This window comes from Antedon mediterranea, chromosome 9 (assembly GCF_964355755.1).
Source record: "Antedon mediterranea chromosome 9, ecAntMedi1.1, whole genome shotgun sequence".
Taxonomy (NCBI): Eukaryota; Metazoa; Echinodermata; class Crinoidea; order Comatulida; family Antedonidae; genus Antedon; species Antedon mediterranea.
The window spans coordinates 20,266,748-20,286,789 of NC_092678.1; the positions used below are offsets into that span (position 1 = coordinate 20,266,748).

Genomic DNA, 20,042 nt, shown 5'->3' on the forward strand with positions numbered 1-20,042 from the left:
ACTTATGAGACCATAAGTACTGTACATTAAATTGAAAGCGATGTTGGTCTGTCGAGCTCGGGAAAAATACCGATTTTGTAGATCACCAAATATATAACACATACCTATCACTATACTTAAATACTATATACGTACATGCTGGTTTTGTAGCCGGTTTATGCCGCATTTAAACTAGCTACGTCTGGCAATGCAATCGTACATCGTTCAGACATTATTAACGTATATTATAGGCACTGTCTATTGACTGATGTTGGCACATATTTGTTGTTTTTCAGTAATAAATGATTACATTGAAAAATAATAATTGGCTACTCTATGACATTTTATTTACAAAAAATTCTGCCTTCTAATACTTTCATTTATAACTAAAATGTACTTGTTTGTTTTATTCCAAGAAACTTTTTTTGAATACATTAAACTGTAATTTTACCTTACACTCTCAATATGATACATTTGGAATTGGAAAGGCTCTCGTATTTTGGAAAAAAAAGTTTGCCGCCCTCAAGTTGACGTATTTTGGAAAATTACTAGCGGTCCCAAATTGCAAATTGACGTATTTTGGACAAATCGCGTATTTTGGAAATAAATAGCGCCCTCAATTTGACGTATTTTGGACAATTCATGTATTTGGGACAGAGCCATATATATATATGGCTCTGATTTGGGATAATTTATAGCGCCCTCAACTTGACGTATTTTGGACAATTCACGTATTTTGGAAAATGAATAGCGCCCTCAAGTCGACGTATTTTGGAAAGACTCGCGTATTTTGGATTAGTATAGCGCCCTCAACTTGACGTATTTTGGAAAAAAATCTGCGTATTTTGGACTGATGTTCACCAACCCGATTCATATTTTGTTGATGTGTGAAATGAATTGAAATTATAACTGGACTTGAACTCGTGATTTAAAACGAGTTCACCACGCAAACGCAACATGCACAGAAAATGCGTACACAGAAAATGCGTACACAGGAATTGATTACGCCATCCTCATGACCAGAAATAAATACATGTGTACTTTAGTTCCGTCTATGTTGAATCTTTATACTACATACAGTGTAGCATTGTTGAAATTACAAACTAACCATCAATTATTCTAATTTTTTACATAATGAGGTCATCAAAATGAAACATAAAAACCAAAATAAAGGAAAACAAAGATAATTGTCTGAGCAAGAACATATTAAAAACTTGGAAGAAAATCGGGCACATGTAGGTGATGACTATTACTTACATTATTACTACACATCAAGAACTCGATAAGTTTAACTTAGAAATAGAAGATAAACTGAGGTTCATAAAGTATAGGCCTACCTGTGGTTCTTATTATGACATTACATTTAGTTTAATTAGTTTATGTAAAAATATTGAAATTATTATTCCCTGACAACAGTATTGTTAAAAAAGTGGTTTATCAGACGACGTCCTTCCGACCCAAGTCTTCCTATCCTCCACTATCATGTGTGCTGATTGTAGGCCTATTTCCATGTCTTTGCATTCAATTTGTTTTCCCCGTCGTTTCTTAAACGGCAAATCTAAATGATGTGACGGAATTTGACACAAAAACTGCGGGGACAAGCTTTTTCCATAAAAAAAAACTTTACAGTTCGGGATTTATTGTATGTAGGCTTTAATGATGGTTTTTGAATAATAAAATCGCATGAAATCACAATTAAAGTACTTTTAAGAAATATTTTATGAACAAAAGTGCAGTTATCAAAAATATATACGGCGATCATAAAATTGAAAATGTACGATAGGGGGTTGCCTGAAACATTTTTATACAAAACTAACAATATCAATGTTATTATCTTTGGTTTATGTATTTATGCTTAATTAATTTTTACAATAATGTTGATTATATTATATTTTTTAATGATGAATTTTCAGTTTGTATCTCGAGTTGCTACTAATTATTACTCTAACTGCATGGACCATGGAGGTATAAAATGGACTAACTCAAATAGGATTGATAGAAATTTAGTTTTGTTTTGACAATCCGGTGGTTCCAAAGTTCAGCTGCAGTTGATTACTTACTGCCCCTAATAATCAAGCTATATTATAATTGTGACAACATGAATCACTTGTAATCTAGCAAATGTTGGGTAACACCGGTGTTTTGGCCGCAAATTTGTAAAAAAATTAATATCTGATTCAGATAACATGTTTCTAACTACACCGCTCGAGTCTTCTGAACAGGTGTGGAGTTGTTGAGTCGGTTGTCATGTAAATTACGAGACGTTTACTATATAATTTTTTAATTAAATTTAATGGCTATTTAATTATGTCTAAGCTAAAATATAATATATAATATAACAAATTGTCAATGATCTATTACGTTACAGGGTTTACAGGCGAAAAGACCGATATCTGTAAACATATTGAGTGCTCTCCTGGGTAGGCATACCAGTTGCGAGGGAGGTAGAGACGCTTGTGCTGGAAAATGAGTGTGAACCATGCATAGGTAAAGATGATGGTTCCTCTGTAATCAATATTGTTTGTAGTAGCCTATGAAGATGGTATAGTCTGGAATTAATCATATTCTTTCAGTCAACAGATCGAGACGATGATCAAATCCGGGGTACCTGGGAATTTAGGTAATTGATTCGCTCATACATTCACAAAAATGAAAAAATCTTTAAAATATTGTGTTTTTTACTGACGTCCTTTTTAAGTGGAAACCCAACTCACAAGACACAAATATGCTATACTCAAACATATCTTTTTTTGCCATGATCTCTGACAGGATTTGAACCTAGAACCTGGGTAGCTATAGGCATCTTGCTAAAACTTTTTACATACGTTCTATTTGAGAGTCAAACCTCTCTTTCAAACACGTGTTGTCCTCCTCTGTTGTGGGAAAACCCCTGACCATAGAGTGCGCGATGCATGTTATCCATCACTGCACTGTCATATCATGGAACTTATTATTATAGTTCCATGCATGCTGAACTCAAGGACATTTAAAAAATGATCGAAGATATGAGCTAGTATTAAGGTGTGTGTAGCCGTTCTTGTTTATGGTGATGAAATCCTAAGCCTTTAAGTCGTATTAAATGGAATTGTCACATTTCACTATCCCTATTATATTTGTATTTATTCAATATTCTATCATTTTAGCGAGTCCAGTTCAAATTAAGGTAGGTGTAAATAATCATATCCGACCAAACTAGAGGCTAGGCTAGGCCTAGCTAGGCCCTAGCCTTTATTAAGAAGGCTCGTATAGGGCTTAAAGTATTAGGACTAGGGCCTAGGTAGCGTACCCAGGACTAGTCTTTGGCCAATTGGAATACAGTACTAGGCCTAGGCCTACTGCTAGCCTACTGTAGGTTTAGATTGGATACTGTGGTATAGGGCCTACTGTAGATAGCTAGGCCTAGGCCGTGGCATGATTTTAGGTTGACTTGACTGACTGGCAAATTTAGATGGTTTTGGTTGGGATGGAACTTATTATGTGTTCATTCGAATAAAATACAAATAGTTAGTAGGACTAGACTGTGGGCCCTAGCCTAGCCTAGTGTATTAGTTTTATTTCATGATTTATATTGTATTATTTATCATGACTGTAATTAAAAACAAATGTTTTTACTGTATGTAACAACAAAAAGAAAACAATTTTATCGCATTACACTAACAGTAAAAAAAAACTTTGCCAATCCATCCCCAACATCATAATGCTTTGTAATTATAGTACAGTACTTCAAAATACAAATTCCATGAAATAAACAGAGTTTTGTACAAATCTACTTTTAAAAAACCAGTTGCACTAATATAAAACTATTGTTTTTTTTATTTTTTATTTTGTACACTATTATTAAGTCAGAGAATAGTGATACTGTATTAAATATCACCTCCGATATATTAATTACATTTCCATGACACAATTAAATTATGTATTATGTGTGGTAATGTTTGAACATTTTTTCATTATTAAAACCACATATGCTGATGTTATGATTTAATTTGATTGACAGACCTCGAAACAAAACAAAAATACACATTAGAAAAACCACCTGGAAAGGAAACGCCCACAGTACATTGCTCACTGACAGGATAATATGCTTTAACTTAAGTACTGTTTTAAGAAACGTGAATGTTTAAACAACAAACAATAAATATTTGATAGGCTAGTTATTTTTCAAAGCATCAATCAAATAATTAAAAAAAAACATCGTAGATAACAGTTATTTACAACACTTATAATTAAAGATGTATTGTCCCCCTGAAAAATGTTTGACTTTTCTTTTGTTGAATATGCCATTAGATGTCACATAATAGTTATCCACTTTGACCATACAATGAATGATAAATGATTAAATGTTCAGCTGTTTGGAAACTTTCTGATTGACTGATCAGAGTTTGAAAACCCAACATGAGTGTGCGTTGTATAAAAATGTTCTACTTTGCTACCAAAATTGAAGCGCTTTTTTCAAGCCTATATCCTCATCCTAACAGATTATTAAAATTTAATTTTAAAAATATTTGACATTTTAGAACAGTAAAAAATAATTAAATAAATAAATGTTTTGTTGTTGGAAAGAATATTTCATTTGTTGAACAATTGTTATGATTGCCTTCTAAATTTGTTTCTGTTTAAGTTTTCTTTATGATTATCATTTCACAAACCTTGACCTCATTTTTGTGTGTCAAAAGTTATAATAAAAGAAATTTCTTCTAATTGTTCGTTATGACCACAAGAATACACAAGGGAAGATCGTGTATTGTTTAAGCTTCAATAAAATTCCCTACTCTGTTATTGTTAAATGAACCTGTAGCAGGTTTACAAAGTTACTCTAAAAGTACTGATACACAGTGATAATAATAATTGGGAAGTATAAAAATTTTAAATTTTATTTAATATAAATGTTGCTAAAAATGGTTAATTATACTGCAAAGTTTAAAGTCTGGTTCTTATTCTCTTCCTTCTGAATAAGTTGTAGTTGACACGCAGAGCTACAGTATACATTTCATAAAATATTTTCCACCAAATTGGGCGTGTTCCACAGGGTCAATTTCAAGGTCAAAATATCGCTCAGTTTCATCCAACACAAGAGTACACAATACTATACAAAAATACCTCAAAATCGGACATGTATTTCCAGAGATATAACTATTTAAAATGTGGCAGCCACGCCATTTTTCAAAAATAAAGAAGAAAATTTAAACTTTAATATCTTGAAACCACTAGTCCGATGAAGTAAGCTTTACTCGGTAAGGTAAGATTTAAAATGTATTTTTTGTGTGAACTGAGTTTAAATGACCCAACTTCTATTTTTTTTTTAACACACGCTTCACATTATAATATACAGTACTTAACTGTAAAAATAATGCTTTTAATTTGAATATTTAAAAGAGAACATTGTAAATTAATTTTTTTTACTTTAGGCCTACCTGTATCTTTTTGGTTTATAGGTGAAAAGATCAGTAGATATCTGCAGAGACGTTGAGTGCCCTCCTGGGTACCAGTGTTGCGAGGGAGATAGAGACGCTTGTGGTGGAAAAGCGTGTGAGCCATGTATAGGTAATGCTATATTTGTAATAAAATTGTTATTCTTTAAAAAAAAATGCAAACATTCTCATGGTCAATAGAATATTTGAAAAGCTTAAATGATTGTAATTTATAGTAAAAACAAATGTGTATAAAATGATATGTCTGGAATTATTACTGCCTTCTCTGATTCAACAGATTGAGAAATTATCAAATCCAGGATGCCTACTGGAATTGGGGTAATTTTGCTCTAACTAACATAGACTAGTTGTTTGGCAGATTGTTTTTCACTGTCCAGCAAAAAGGAGGCAACCATTGTTTACAAGACATACAGTCTTTTTGTCAATGATAAACAGTCTTTCCTCTCGGACAATACATGATGTGAACCTAGGTCCCTCTTAACTTTAATTATAATAGAAATTATTTATTGTTTTAAGATGAGGAAATCTGTGAGATATTATTATTATTATTTATGGTATCTGTTATTTCATAGAGATCTATGGTTATTTCCATATTATTAAAATACAGTGACAGCCAAAAGCTGAAATAAAGTATCTTTTAACAATTAAAAATTGGATAAATAAACAGCAATAGTATTCTGGCGCTTACTAAATACTAAAAACAATATAAAAAACTCAACAATGACATTCACTAATACAAAAATATCAATATCTATGTAAAATATCATTATCATACAATATTCACATTATCACAATTTATGAATTAAAAATGGGTAACATTATTATTGTATTCATATTATCATTGTTATTTTAAAAATCAATTCTATAAGTCTATATTGCATTCATTTCATTTCTTAGCTATATTTTATGGTCGCATTTGGTTTGTTAATAATAATTAATAAAACTTTATTTAATCACGGTAACACTTGTTCACCTCAATGGTGTTTTTCGACAAGGCTGTAAAACATTATACACAAATCAAATTTAACAATTAAACAATTAACAGCAAGAGTTTATCTTTAATGATTTACACTTAAATTAGAATGACTTAGAATTTAACAATAGATTGTAAAAGCCAATTTTACAAAAGAATAAACATCAAAATGAACAGAGCATATTTTTACTTAAATAATTAAACTTAATACTAAAGATATTAAATAAATTATTAATAAGAATTTAACTATAAAAAAACTGTTTTGAACCTCCAGCGCAGTGGGAGGAGAAAACGGAGGGAATGCCAGGGTTAGTAACACCATTGATAATCAACCCTGTCATTCAAAAGACGGGTGAGATAAGGTATTGGACTGTTAAAATAAGGTATTGGACTGTTAAAATAACGTGTTGTTTTGCATTTATATTCCTGATAATTGCTTTCTGAACGCCACTGCGCTGGAGGCCCGCTTAAAAAAATTTTCAAACATGGTTGTTTTTTTTTACATTAGACACAAACGATCGATCATGGTACGGTGGAACAACACTAGTTCTGTAGAGAGATCAAATTGAAAAGACCTCACATTTCAATTCATCAATTCATGAATATAATAAAACCACCAAGTACAATTGTTAAGATGCCCTTATGTTCTTTTTTATAAGATAATATGGTTACACTTTTACATTCCTAATTTAATTAATTGTTTTGTCTCAACAGATGGAACATTCTCTTCAGGTGAAGTTGGAGGAATCTGTCAGAATTGTCACCATTGTCTCCATGGCGAAAACAAGATTGAAGAGTGTACTCGTGAAAAAGACACGGTTTGTGAATGTCCATATGGTAAATATATTACTAGCTCTCGCGTATGCTTATCGTGTGAAAAATGCGGTGAAGAGGACTGTAAAAAAGTGTGTAATGTAACGACAACACCAAAACCGCCAGCACGAACAACAACGCAAAAAACAACAATACCTGGTAAGTTTCAATTTATCATAAACTCATGATCTATCCGATTTAAGCAAAACATCTTTGGTTTTTTTTAAATATTTTTCTGCTATTTAATGTTTATATTTCGTTGTTTCTTTATTTATTATTCCTTATTTGTCCTTTTTTACAGCCGAAACCACAGAACATCCTACCGACCCAGAGAAGAAGAGTTCTCCGTGGAAAAATATATACCTTCTGCCGATTCTATGTAATAAACTTAATATAGTTTCTGATAATTTCACATGTAGAATAATAACTACTAGTTTACTGTAGTGTTACTTAAATAACTACACATTTTTTTATTTTTTTTTTAACCAATCTCTTTGTCTATGTGTACATACAGACACAATATAAAAACAAAAATCTAGTTAAATTACTCCATAAAATTTACTGCAGAACTTCACATTTTTCTTGCAGAAGTCCTAACTCCTTGTAACTGTATGAAATCATCTTTTTAGTTATCCGCATTGAGCGGATAACTCCTTGTAACTGTCCTGTTTCATCATCTTTTTTTTTTTTTTCTGTATTCTTCTTTCTTTCTGTCTTTTTTGTGTCTCGCGTAACTCAAAAACGTGTAAACATAACATTTCATAACTTTGTCAACATGTGGGCATTTACGTGAAATTGTGCACCTCCTATTTTTGAATGACGTCAGAGTTGCGCAACATGACTTACGCGCGTTTTTCCGAATTTCGCGTATTTAACATAGATCGAAAACCATATAACAATTTAATATGAAACTTGACAAAAGTTTAAGTTATATCTTGCGCTAACTGACTATGGGGAAAAAATGGCATGTTTCACACGAAGTTACGCGCGCACGCGTGTTTAAAATTTCAAAATGCGAAAAATCAATTTCTAATCAACTTTCTACGCGTTTCATGTAATTTTAAGCATGTACAAAATTCCCACGCGCGCGCCTTTTTTTACGCGCATGGTGCGAACGTAGCGTTGAAAACACTTTTTTTTGTGTGATTTATGTTTTTTCAGCCTTTTCTAGTAATTTTACCAACTTTTAAACAATTTCGATTTAAAATTACGTCATACGGGCACGTTGAATTGAATAATTTACGTGCGTTTTTTATGAAAAAGTTAAAAAATTTGTCAAAATTCGTCAAAATTATGCCTTTTTTTAAACAGTCTAAACAACGAGGTGAAATTTTTTTAAATTACAAATTCTTGAAGTTGATGAGTTGTAGATATGGGATCATGAATCAATATGGCTAACCGGACATTGTGACGTCATCATATGGCCACACGAATGAAAAATATAGGATTTTTGTCTCTTTCGTTATTGCTCATCATATTCAATGGAGCGCATCACGCCTATCTGTATTCCTTTTTCTCCGAGATTTTAATATTGTCTAGGTCAATCAACTATCTTTCGCATGAGTTAAAAATATTTTAATTTTTATGACGTCATCATGCCTAAAAATTATAATTAACAGGGTTATTAATTTCATCTTTACAGTAAATTTTAATCTGTTATAGCTCGTAAGAATAAAAAGTGATAATTATGATAAAAACGTTTTCTGGAAGCTATTGGACTGTAGATACGAATTAATGTGAACATTTTGCCAATCGGATGTTGTGAAGTCATCCTATGGCCAGTTGAATAAAAAAAGTCGTATTTTCATATTTTGCGTCATGGTTCATCATATTTAATCGAGCACGCATCCATATTCTACGTATTCAAATTTCTTATACACGTTAATATGTTGTTGGTGAGATAATGTCCTTCCGAAATTGCTATCTTAGTGTTTAATTTTAATACCATGTTAAAAATTGGAATAAACGGTGGGTCCCGTAATTTCACCTATTCTACACTGTATGTAATATGTATACAGATTATACTGCATATACTATATGACACAAAATAGACAGAATTCAGCACTAACAAGATATGATATTCTTCAGTTCAGGTCATAATGCCATAATCTTTTTCTGTGTGCAATATTCCAACGTATGACGTGCACGTGGCGTTTGTCGTGCGGATAACTAACTCGTCAAAGTGACGAGTTTCATGTCTAGTTTTTTTTTTTTTCTGTATTATTGTGTCTCGCGTATCTCAAAAACTTGTAAACAAAACATTTTATAACTTTGTCAACATGTGGGCATTCACGTGAAATTGTGCACCTCCTATTGTGAATGACGTCAGAATTGCGCAACGTGATTTACGCGCGTTTTAACGAATTTCGCGTATTTAACATAGATCGAAAACCATATAGCAATTTAAATTGAAACTTAACAAAAGTTTAATTTATATCTTGCGCTAACTGACTGTGGAAAAAAAATGGCATGTTTCACAAGAAGTTACGCGCGCACGGGCGTTTAAAATTTCAAAATGCGAAAAATCAATTTCTAATCAACTTTCTACGCGTTTCATGTCATTTTGAGCATGTCAAAAATTCCCACGCGCGTGCATATTTTTACTCGAACGGTGCGCACGTAGCGTTGAAAATAAATTGTTTTCGCGTGATTCATGTTTTTCCAGCCTTTTCTGGTAATTTTACCAACTTTTGAACAATTTTGACCTAAAATTACGTCATACGGGCACATCCAATTGGATAATTTACGTGCGTTTTTGATGAAAAAGTTCAAAAATGTGTCAAAATTCGTCAAAATTATGCCTTTTTTTAAACATTCATAGATTCTAAACTACGAGGTGAACTTTTTTTAAATTATATATTCTGGAAGTTGATGAGTTGTAGATATGGAATCATGCATTAATATAGCTAATCGGACATTATAACGTCATCGTATGGCCACGCGAATATAAAATATAGGATCTTTATATCTTTCGTCATAGCGCATCACATTTAATAGAGCGCATCTCCACTTATCCGTTTTTTATTTTCACCCCGATTTTGATATTGTCTAGGTGAATGAACTATCTTTCGCATGAGTTAAAAATATTTTAATTTTTATGACGTCATCATGTCGAAAATTGTAAATAACGTGGGTCACTTATTTTCATCTTTACAGTAAATTTCAATCTGTTATAGCTCATCAGAATAAAAAGTGATAATCATGATTAAAACGTTTTCTGGAAGCTATTGAATTGTAGATATGAAATCATGTAAACATTTTGCCAATCGGATGTTGTGACGTCATCATATGGCCAGTTGAATAAAAAAAATTGTATTTTCATATTTTGCGTAATAGTTCATCACATTTAAAAGGGTGCGCATCTATATTTTACGTATTCAAATTTCTTCTACACGTTAATATGTTGTTCCTAAGATAATTTCCTTCTGAAATTGCTATCTATGTGTTTCATTTTGATACCGTCGCCATGTTAAAAATTGGAATAAATGGCGGGTCCCGTAATTTCACCTATTCTACACTGTATGTAATATGTATGCAGATTATACTGTAGTGTTTGCATGTATACTATATGACACAAAATTGACAGAATTCAGCACTAACAGCATATTATATTCTTCAGTTCTTGTCATAATGCCAAAATATTTATCTGTGTGCAATATTCCAACGTATGACGTGCACGTGGCGTTTGTCGTGGTGCGGATAACTAACTCGTCAAAGTGACGAGTTTCATGTCTAGTTATAATTTATTTGGAACAACAGCACTCTACAGAGAACTTAATTAAAATAAAATACACCTTCAATATTTATAGAAATATCAAGTACAGGTGCAAGAACATACATTGTTTTTTGGTTCCAAACATCAATTGCAATCGACAGAATTTGCTCAAGCATTGCCAATTCCTTCAGTCTAATATTCTGGAGGTCAGGTCATGAGGAAAGGATCTTCAGTAGTAGAATTATATAGGTTACATAAGCTGTCTTTATTGTTATCATCCGACCAGCTTAATATACATTGTAATGTATTGGACTGCAATTTTAATTTTAAACTTGCACTTTCGAACCCTATACATTGTGGTGCAACTATGTTCTTCTCCTGACATGCATAAACAGTGATACTTATTGTGGTCTATGGTACTTGATAATCAAGAGAATTCAGTGTATTTTAAACTTTCTTATATTTTTAGTATTTTTACTCATCATCGGCATAATCGTTCTTTGTTGCAAGTTTAATGAGAAGTTTCGGAAATTTTTGGAAAATCTCTTTCCTGGCTATTCCTTTGGTAAGCTGTTTTTTCTATTACTTTAAAAAAAAGATTATATGAAGAATTTTCCCCATCATTCTCTTTGCTCCAACCCATACACGGAAGATAAATGCAAGCAATGCGTCTACAATAAGCACTGCTCTTTTCCAATAGTGTACCAAGTTTTTTATTGTACATGGTAGACCAACGGCTTAACAACAACCTGAAGGATGAGGCAATAAGGGAACTGTACCTTTTCACATGCCAGTCCAATTCATGAATACACCATTGTGATTTTTGGCCACTTCCCCTCTCGCTAGAGATTTAAAGGATTATCTTTGTATCATGCCGACGTTTTTATCTGTGTTTATTATTACAATTGTATAGTAATGAAATAAATAAAATATAATTCTGTTAACAAACTCAACATTTTTCTTACCTGCAATCAAAAAGCCTAGCTGAAAAAATTATTTATTTTGTTATATGTTTTTTGGAAAACTGAAGTGTTAATTTTTTTCTTTTAGGCATAATACATAAAAAATTTGCAGAGGGTGATAATAAAATCCAGGATGAGAAATCTGATATCACACTGGTTAATATGGCAGGTAAACATTTACTTAATAAAATGTATTAAATAACAACATAATAAACAATGACACTACAGAACAGATGACTTGTATTGTCCAAATAAACTGGAAATATTGAATATCGAAACGTGGCAGGCTCTAGTTAGAATTTATAATTTAAACTTACGATACTTTTATAGTATTGTATATATTCGGGAGTAGCCGCTGCATACTCTCTTTGCTTTTCTTCCTTATATGTATCTATACTCTTCATGTTCAATTATTTATACTAACATATAATTATTATATTGATACGTATAACATAACAGTTAAATATGTAAATGTAACAATTAATGAATAACCAATCTACTACACGATAATTTAATCTATACACAAGATCATTATTCCAAACTATTTACACTAATAAAGTTAAATATCTTATTTCGATTTCTGAAAAAACATTTCAATCTTCTAGCTACTAAAGCTGAAGTATAGTCATATCTTGGGACCATTCTATAGTTAACACCAGATAGGTTTTCTTCATCAGTGCTTCTTCTGTTGAGCGCAGGAACGCTAGTTGACAATACCCAATTTAAAAACTCCTACAAAATGTAAAGTACAGTGATCTCTGGAAAGGTGCCATAATATAGTTGTTAATGTAATGTTATTTAAAGAATAAATTACATGCACACCTCTGTCCGTTTTTCTTCATCTGAGAAGGAAAATGCATTAGTAAATTGATTTTAATATTTTTTTGTTTCATTTTAAACATTTTTTCCCCAAATTGATGATTAAATAATGATTTTATTGTTTTTTAAAGGTGGTGAGGACAGTGTACCAAGTGACGAAAAAAAATCACAAGGTATAATGTTTTGTAATTTTTACAATTATAACCCACATGATTCCTTCATGTTCATTCATCTAAAACCTCCAATACCATAGGCCTACTGTAATCTCAATTCCTGCCAAGCAAACATTATAAAGTTTTGTTTCCACACAAGTGATTTCAATATAATAGGGTTTTAGCTAAAATAGATAATAGACTGTACAAAAGCCATTATGTATTTTCCTAGATTTTCCATCAATTGACTATTCTTTTCACAAAAAAAATAAATAAAAATAGTTTTTGTCCAGGTTTTTTCTTAAAACTTATCACTTGACATTATTTGGGTTCCACATACAGTAGAGACTTATACGCTCGTATTCCTAAACCAAACTTTAGTCGTAGTTCGAAGTTCGACTTGAAAAAGTCCTAGTTCGAGCTATTACTTCAATTTTGATTCATAAACGAAGTAATCAAAGTTTGCAGTTCGACTTAATGAAGTCGAGCTTTTAGTCGAGTTGCACACATCTGGGTAACAAAGGCTATACATTGGCCAATGACAAGAGAGTATTTGAGGAGGCAGACGAAATTTTGCTCATTGATATAACTTTCCATTTTCTTACAAAACGTTTTACGCATCAGGACTATAATACATGAAAAATAATTTTAATTGTTAATTATTAGAACAAGATCAGTATTAATTAATAACAGTGAAGTACTTTTGATTAACAACAAACAAAATCTTCAAAATATATTTAGGAACCATGGCTTATTTTCTAGGCCTCCAACAAAGTATGATCGCGACGAACCACGTACTTCATAGTGTGACAAGAAAGCGCTAGGCCCCCTAAACATTCCATCGCGTGGTGAGTTTCCGCATCTCCCATTGTCGCTATGGCGTGACGTAGTTCAAAAATAATAATGTAATTTGTATAATATGGTTGTAAATAAACATGATTTAAGCATAAACATATACCAATGTATATTTAAGTAAGCTAATATAAAAATATTTCATTCTTCAATATCTGGCCAATATTACAACTCAATGACTGTTTAACCTTGTTTAAATACCATTTATTTGGTGATTTAGCCTGCCCCCTCGAGGACTAAAAAAATCGATCAAAATCCGTCTCGATTTAAGTCCGGTTTAAGAAGACGGGCGATAGAGTCTAATCAGACTATGGTTTCTGCAAAATAAATTTCACATTGTGCACAGGTTCAACTTGGAAATATGAAATATCGTGGCCAAACATACTGTATGTAATCAATATTGGGCATCAGCATCTAAACAAGGTGTGGCCTATTCTGACGTGTATTGTGGAAAGTGCATCACCAAAAAATTATTTTAGGTAACCAAAAGGAGTGTAGAGAGACTATGAGGATACTTGTAATATAATTCAATACAATCAGGAGAAACAATAAATGTGGAAACTCCCGCGATTAACGCGAGACTTGATTGTGCTACACACCTACTAACTATATATAATACTGTATTCGAAGTGTTAAGAAGTGTCCAAAATGGCTTTTGTCAGATATCCCATGTTTATTTGCAATTCTTTATATAGATTACAGTATACAATTTTGACTCTAGTAATGAATATGAATAAAATTAAATCAATTTTTCATTTGTTTATTATACAGAAACTATGAGTGCATCATGTAAAAATGATGTTGACAAGCCTAAAGGTTAGTTTAAACTCTTACCTTTTATAAAAAGAGTATAATATGCAAAGATTTATTTAAATAAAACTAATTACCTAATGATAGTTTTTCTTAGTTAGACAATAACTATTTTAATCTAACTGGTTACTGAAAAAGGGAGAGGATTGGGGGAGGTAGAGAGAGGATTGGGGGAGGTAGAGAGAGAGGATTGGGGGAGGTAGAGAGAGGGAGAGGAACTCTAACATCTCTAATATGTAAAGATGGATAAAGGTAAATGCAAGAAAACTGAAAAAGTTTCATTAACCAAGACCCAAATTCTTTTTGTTTTTGTAATTAAAACGCTTTTATATGGCCCTTTGTCAAAAAAAATGTAATCAATCATTTTGACAATTCAAAAGATATGTGTAATATTGAAATTATATTATTATTATTTAGCGATTGAGGAACAAGAGCCACTTATGAAGTCTGATGACGTTTTCGTCAAAAAAGGTAGTGGAAATTTAGGGAAATCTGCTGCTTTAAAAAAGAGGTTTCCAAGACGACGTTCCTCGACCTCCAGCCTTCCTGATGTACCAGAAAACCGTCAATTATCAGTGGTTCTACGAAAATGGTGCTATCGTAAGAATTAAGATCATTCAATATTCTTCTGATTTGCGTTCTTTAAAAAATTAAACATAATGTGTTTTAACTTCTATGAATGATTGCTTAAAACACTTTTTTGTTTTCATATAGTGTACCTATACTTTGTTTTTATGGTATACAGTAATGCCTAAATAGATTTCTGTCATTTGATGATAAAAAATAAGCACCCTATTTTTGTCGGCGGAAGATAAATAAAAAAATAAAATAATAGATCCTTAAATTTTATGGCCTGTCACTTTCACTTTCATTTTTAATTACTCTTTTTATTTTATTTATTTCTTGGATTACTTTTTTTATGTGAAGCGCATTTATGACATTAAAAGTCCAAATTTATTATTATTATTGAATAAAAACAGATATTTTATATTCATAGAGGATAGGGCAAGAGTTGAACCGGAACATGTTTCTGAAATCTCAAAACACATTGGGAAAGAAGTAGCAAGGATTGGTTTCATGCTTGGCTTAACAAATGGGGAAGTGGAAACTATTGAGCATAACCACAAGTCAGATCTTTCTAGACAGAATTTAGTAGTTTTGCAGATATGGTTGGAAAAGAGAGGTGTTTCTGCTACGAAAAGTGTTCTTGCACGTGCTCTTAACAGTATTGGAAGACCCGAACTTGCATTAAAACATTTATGGACTGACCAAGAATGGAAACAAGGTAATTCCTTTAGTTCGAATGTTTGTTTTCATGAAAAAGATGTATATTTAAAGCCATGACCATAGAGATAATATTGAATAACTAGACAGTCAACTCTAACACAATCACATCTCTTTTTAACATGGAGAGGAACCATCAAAATATTGCAGTATCGCATTAGCTGTGCCGTGCCTACTACTTGGCCATTCACCACTATATCTCTGTTGTAGTATGTTAACTGTATCAAATGTATTCTTAATAGTTAATTTTATAAAAAGTGTACTGTATTTAAAACAAATATGTTGCCATTTCGGGGAGTCCTTGCCCTGTCAAATTACTAATTGTCTCTTAGGTAACTCTTGAGTAGATTAGTATATATCTCTAAATAGCCATGACAGATTTTTTTTTTTTTCGACTGTCAGAATATTTAAGTTTTTTTTATATGTTCACCTATATTTAACATTAATTTAATTTAGGGATGCAAGCAGTCAATAAAGAATCAACGTTTTGGAAAAGAAGAAAAAGTCGGGAATTGGTGATCAAACTTGATTCTGGTTAGTACTTGTTCAACTTCATTGACCAATTATAATTTTCAAGCCCTACTCCTCCAAACCTACAGTACTGTACCTTTCTATAAAACTTTATATAAGAAATTGTAATCAGACCTAAGCCATATTAAAATTGACCATTCTACTGTATTCTCTCCAGTGTCTGTCTGTAAGTTTTTAGGTTTTTTAAGTCTTTTAGTGTGTTAATTTTAGATGGACAGATAAATTACAATCTGTTTTTTATTTCTTTATTTAAAATTGTATTTTATAGATTATTTTGATGGCAAGGATTGGGAAATGCAAAGCACATGGCAAGGTATCTGGGAAATTATGTTAGAAAATGACTTTGGGAATTTCAGACAACTCAAATTAGCTTGCGGTGCCGTAGAATTACAACAGCCACCCCTTGAAGGTGCAGAAAGCTGTCCATATTTTAAGGGGAATCTTTGCTTGGATCAAAATGCTGAACAATTGATTGATTCAGAGTTTATACATCTGAAGCCAGTTTGTGTATCAGATGGCGTTAACTGTTTATTCTCTGCTGCATCTGTTATCTACTATGGTTCAGAAGATAATTTTCTTGAGTTAAAACTACGTACAGTTATTGAGTTGGCCTATCATAAAGATCACTATATGAGACAAAAAGCACTTATCAAGTGTATAAAAGCGGAGTACGCACTGACCAAGTTAGAAGAGAATGATGTATTAACCAAACCTAAAGATGTAGAAGCAAACTTTGAAAATTCTATCCGGCAAACATTAAGTGAACAAAACCTCTTCAGCCTGCAGGGAAACTCCATCCAGCTGTTCGGCCTTGCATCAGTTTTAAACTGCAATATTCAGTCCGTCTTTCCTACGATGGGTGCATCGGAAACAAGCCCTTTGAATGTACTTATCACTCCACGTAAGGAACAAGAAAATCCAGCAACAGTTTTCATTATGTGGTCTAGGCACACACCATTACCTGAAGATGGACAGTTTGTTCCTAATCACTTTGTCCCTCTTCTTCAAGAACCACCAACCATAAATTAGTCTTCTGGTTATTCACACACAGAATAATTGTCCCTAGTTAGTTTTATTGAAATCAACTGTTGAGGGCGCTATGTTTTTTTTTTACCTTGGTCGCATTTTGCCCTTGCATGGTCTTTTTTCGGAGAAAATTTATAGTTTTTGAGTAGTAGTTAACTGAGTTTAAGTAGTTTGACTGAAAAAAAAAATCTTTTGCGATCGAGGTTTAAGATAAAAAAAAAACTAATTCTTTCCTTGTTGAAAAATTTCAAACCCACCTTAATTTTTATTTGATCCGTCTACAAACAAGTGTCCTTTAAAATTTTATTTTGGCCAGAATTTTCTGATATTCAACTTTCTATGCAAGAAAATATGGTAAGGGTGGTTAAAAGATTGAATGCAAAACCTTGAAGTAGTTTTTCATTTGAATACTGTTAACAATTTTTAGAATTAATTAAGGTTTTATAAATGGTATTAGTAGAAGTATATAATATATTCATTACAATGGCTGATTTATTGATATTTTTGAAAAAGTAAAGTATTTTTGAAATATATTTTCAATTACTATATGACAGTAGATAAAAGTTTACAATATAATTGGAAAAATTTTATATTCCTTTGAGTTGAACTAAACATTTTAAATGTAAAAAGCAAAAGTGGGCTTATGTTAAAATGGAACTGAAAGAAACTTTGTTGACATAAGTGATCCGAGAAACTGACTTCAACTGACCACAAAGCTACGCAAACTATGTCGACATAAGCTGAGTTGAGTTGCGGATCTGATAGGAACAAAAAAAAAACTGTGGTTCATGTTGACATGGTATTTGTAATCACGACCAGTTGTAATGTCAGCAAGGATTGTGTGCCCATTGGTTCCACTCCTCAATTACAGATTGCGTCGCGTATGCAGTATGGGTAACCATGACTAGATAGAATCCGTTCCATACTTGGTACACTAGATATTTTGCTTCTCCAATGGCGACACGTGTCCTATTGTTACTTTCCATACATAAGAGCTTGTATACTACTAGTTACTTTCAGATAAGTTTTACTGTTTATGTCGGTGTATATATTAACTTAATACTGAAGTCTGTATAACAGGTGATATTGAACAAATTCCAATATCAATCATTCCTAATGAAAATCTGTGTTTTGTGTGTTTAAAAAACAAATTAGAAATAGTTTTTAAAATGACAATGTGTACAGTATTTGTAATGTTACTTATGTATGTGTTACTTAAAAATATAAGTATTTGGATGTTACTTTTAGCATGGAGTACTTTTAGTAAACAAGAGTCACTCAACGCATCAGTGTATCTCTACATACATTTATTACTGTATCATGTTCATCACATGTGCCACCTACAGTATATCATGGTTAGATCAAGGTTAGATCAAGATTACAAAACGATGCATGTGATACATATGTGACACTGTATCACAGAATTTGCCTATGATACTGGACAAGGTACAGATACAGTACTGAGAATTAAGTATATAACTTTACTACACATATCTTTCATTTATAGCTGCTTTTATATTATTGGCAACAAAATAGCTATACATATCAATATATTTTATTTTCAATATATTATGTGGATTGTGATTTTTTAAAAATTGTGTGTTATAAGTGTTAATGTGGAAACAGAAATATTAATTTTGTATTCTTGTAGTTTAAAGTAGATAAGTATTATATTTTAATTGACAAAACCAATTGTAACTAATTAAATATATAGCAATTATATTTATGCATTGTATTAATTAGCTGTCTTTCTTACATCATGGGTAACACACCTTATTTATGGTAGATGGGAAAGAAGATATTTTTTAATTGTATTGTAAAGAAATTTTAAATAATTTATGATCGCATACATTAATATCAATTTTATAATTTTTTATTTTTTAAATATTTAAAATTTGCATATTTTCACATGTAGATAAGTTATATGCAACACCGGCGCAGATCCTTGGGGGTTGAGGGACATGTCCCCTCACATATTATTTAGTGGGCCCCCCTCACTTTTCAACAGCAAAATCATTAAATTATTGATGAAATAGAAAGTAAGACTTCTATGACACGCATGACGTATTTGTATGTAATTCCAGAAAATACAGTACCTAAGAAGAATAGATTTTGCGTGAATATAACTAGTGGTGCATCGGCCACCTGGCCCCCAGCCTAAAGTATTTCATTTTTTTACATCCCCCCAATATTTAAAACGGATCTGCGTCGTTGGTTATATGTACACAGATTAGAATATGTTTGTCTTGTCACTAAATCCCACCTGAATGATTGACCCCAAACTTGACCCAATGTTGATTTCCAATGAGGCCACTTTTATATATAGAGGATAACATTACATGCTATTCTAAGTCTTTAGCGCAACAAAAGTATTTCAGAAAAATATTTAAAAACAACATTTCTGGTAATCTATAGCTTGTGATTGGTCAGTTATTGCGTCATTGTGTTGCCTCCTATGGAAACCATTGCTTTATAATAATTCAATGCAATTTGTGCTAAATAATAGTTAGATAAATTGTTTTGATGTTTTATTATTCATCATTTTAATAATATATTTGCACTGCCCAGCTATAATATTTTGCCATTATTATTATAATTAATGTATGGTGATGCTGTCTTGTAAATAACTTACTAAAGAAGTGTCGATTGTTTTTGGGGGTGGCGAGGGGGATATAATTACTCGTTCCATGTGTT

General features: G+C 31.8%; 1 protein-coding gene across 2 annotated transcripts in view; it reads left to right on the forward strand.

Annotated features, from left to right (window-relative positions):
• The window catches only part of LOC140059127 (uncharacterized), a 46,514-nt gene extending 26,738 nt beyond the window's left edge, over positions 1 to 19,776 (forward strand). Inside the window, exons 1-12 of one of the 2 annotated variants that reach the window (XM_072104968.1) lie at positions 3,032 to 3,142; positions 5,415 to 5,523; positions 7,099 to 7,356; positions 7,499 to 7,576; positions 11,382 to 11,477; positions 11,963 to 12,043; positions 12,825 to 12,866; positions 14,469 to 14,513; positions 14,925 to 15,107; positions 15,505 to 15,792; positions 16,248 to 16,325; positions 16,591 to 19,776. In XM_072104968.1, the coding sequence (XP_071961069.1) occupies positions 3,059 to 3,142; positions 5,415 to 5,523; positions 7,099 to 7,356; positions 7,499 to 7,576; positions 11,382 to 11,477; positions 11,963 to 12,043; positions 12,825 to 12,866; positions 14,469 to 14,513; positions 14,925 to 15,107; positions 15,505 to 15,792; positions 16,248 to 16,325; positions 16,591 to 17,351 (2,103 nt within the window). In that variant the 5' untranslated portion in view covers positions 3,032 to 3,058 and the 3' untranslated portion in view covers positions 17,352 to 19,776. Of the gene's footprint in view, positions 1 to 3,031; positions 3,143 to 5,414; positions 5,524 to 7,098; positions 7,357 to 7,498; positions 7,577 to 11,381; positions 11,478 to 11,962; positions 12,044 to 12,824; positions 12,867 to 14,468; positions 14,514 to 14,924; positions 15,108 to 15,504; positions 15,793 to 16,247; positions 16,326 to 16,590 lie in introns of those variants that run through there. The other variant, XM_072104969.1, reaches the window with a different exon arrangement.
• The last annotated feature ends 266 nt before the right edge of the window (positions 19,777 to 20,042 follow it).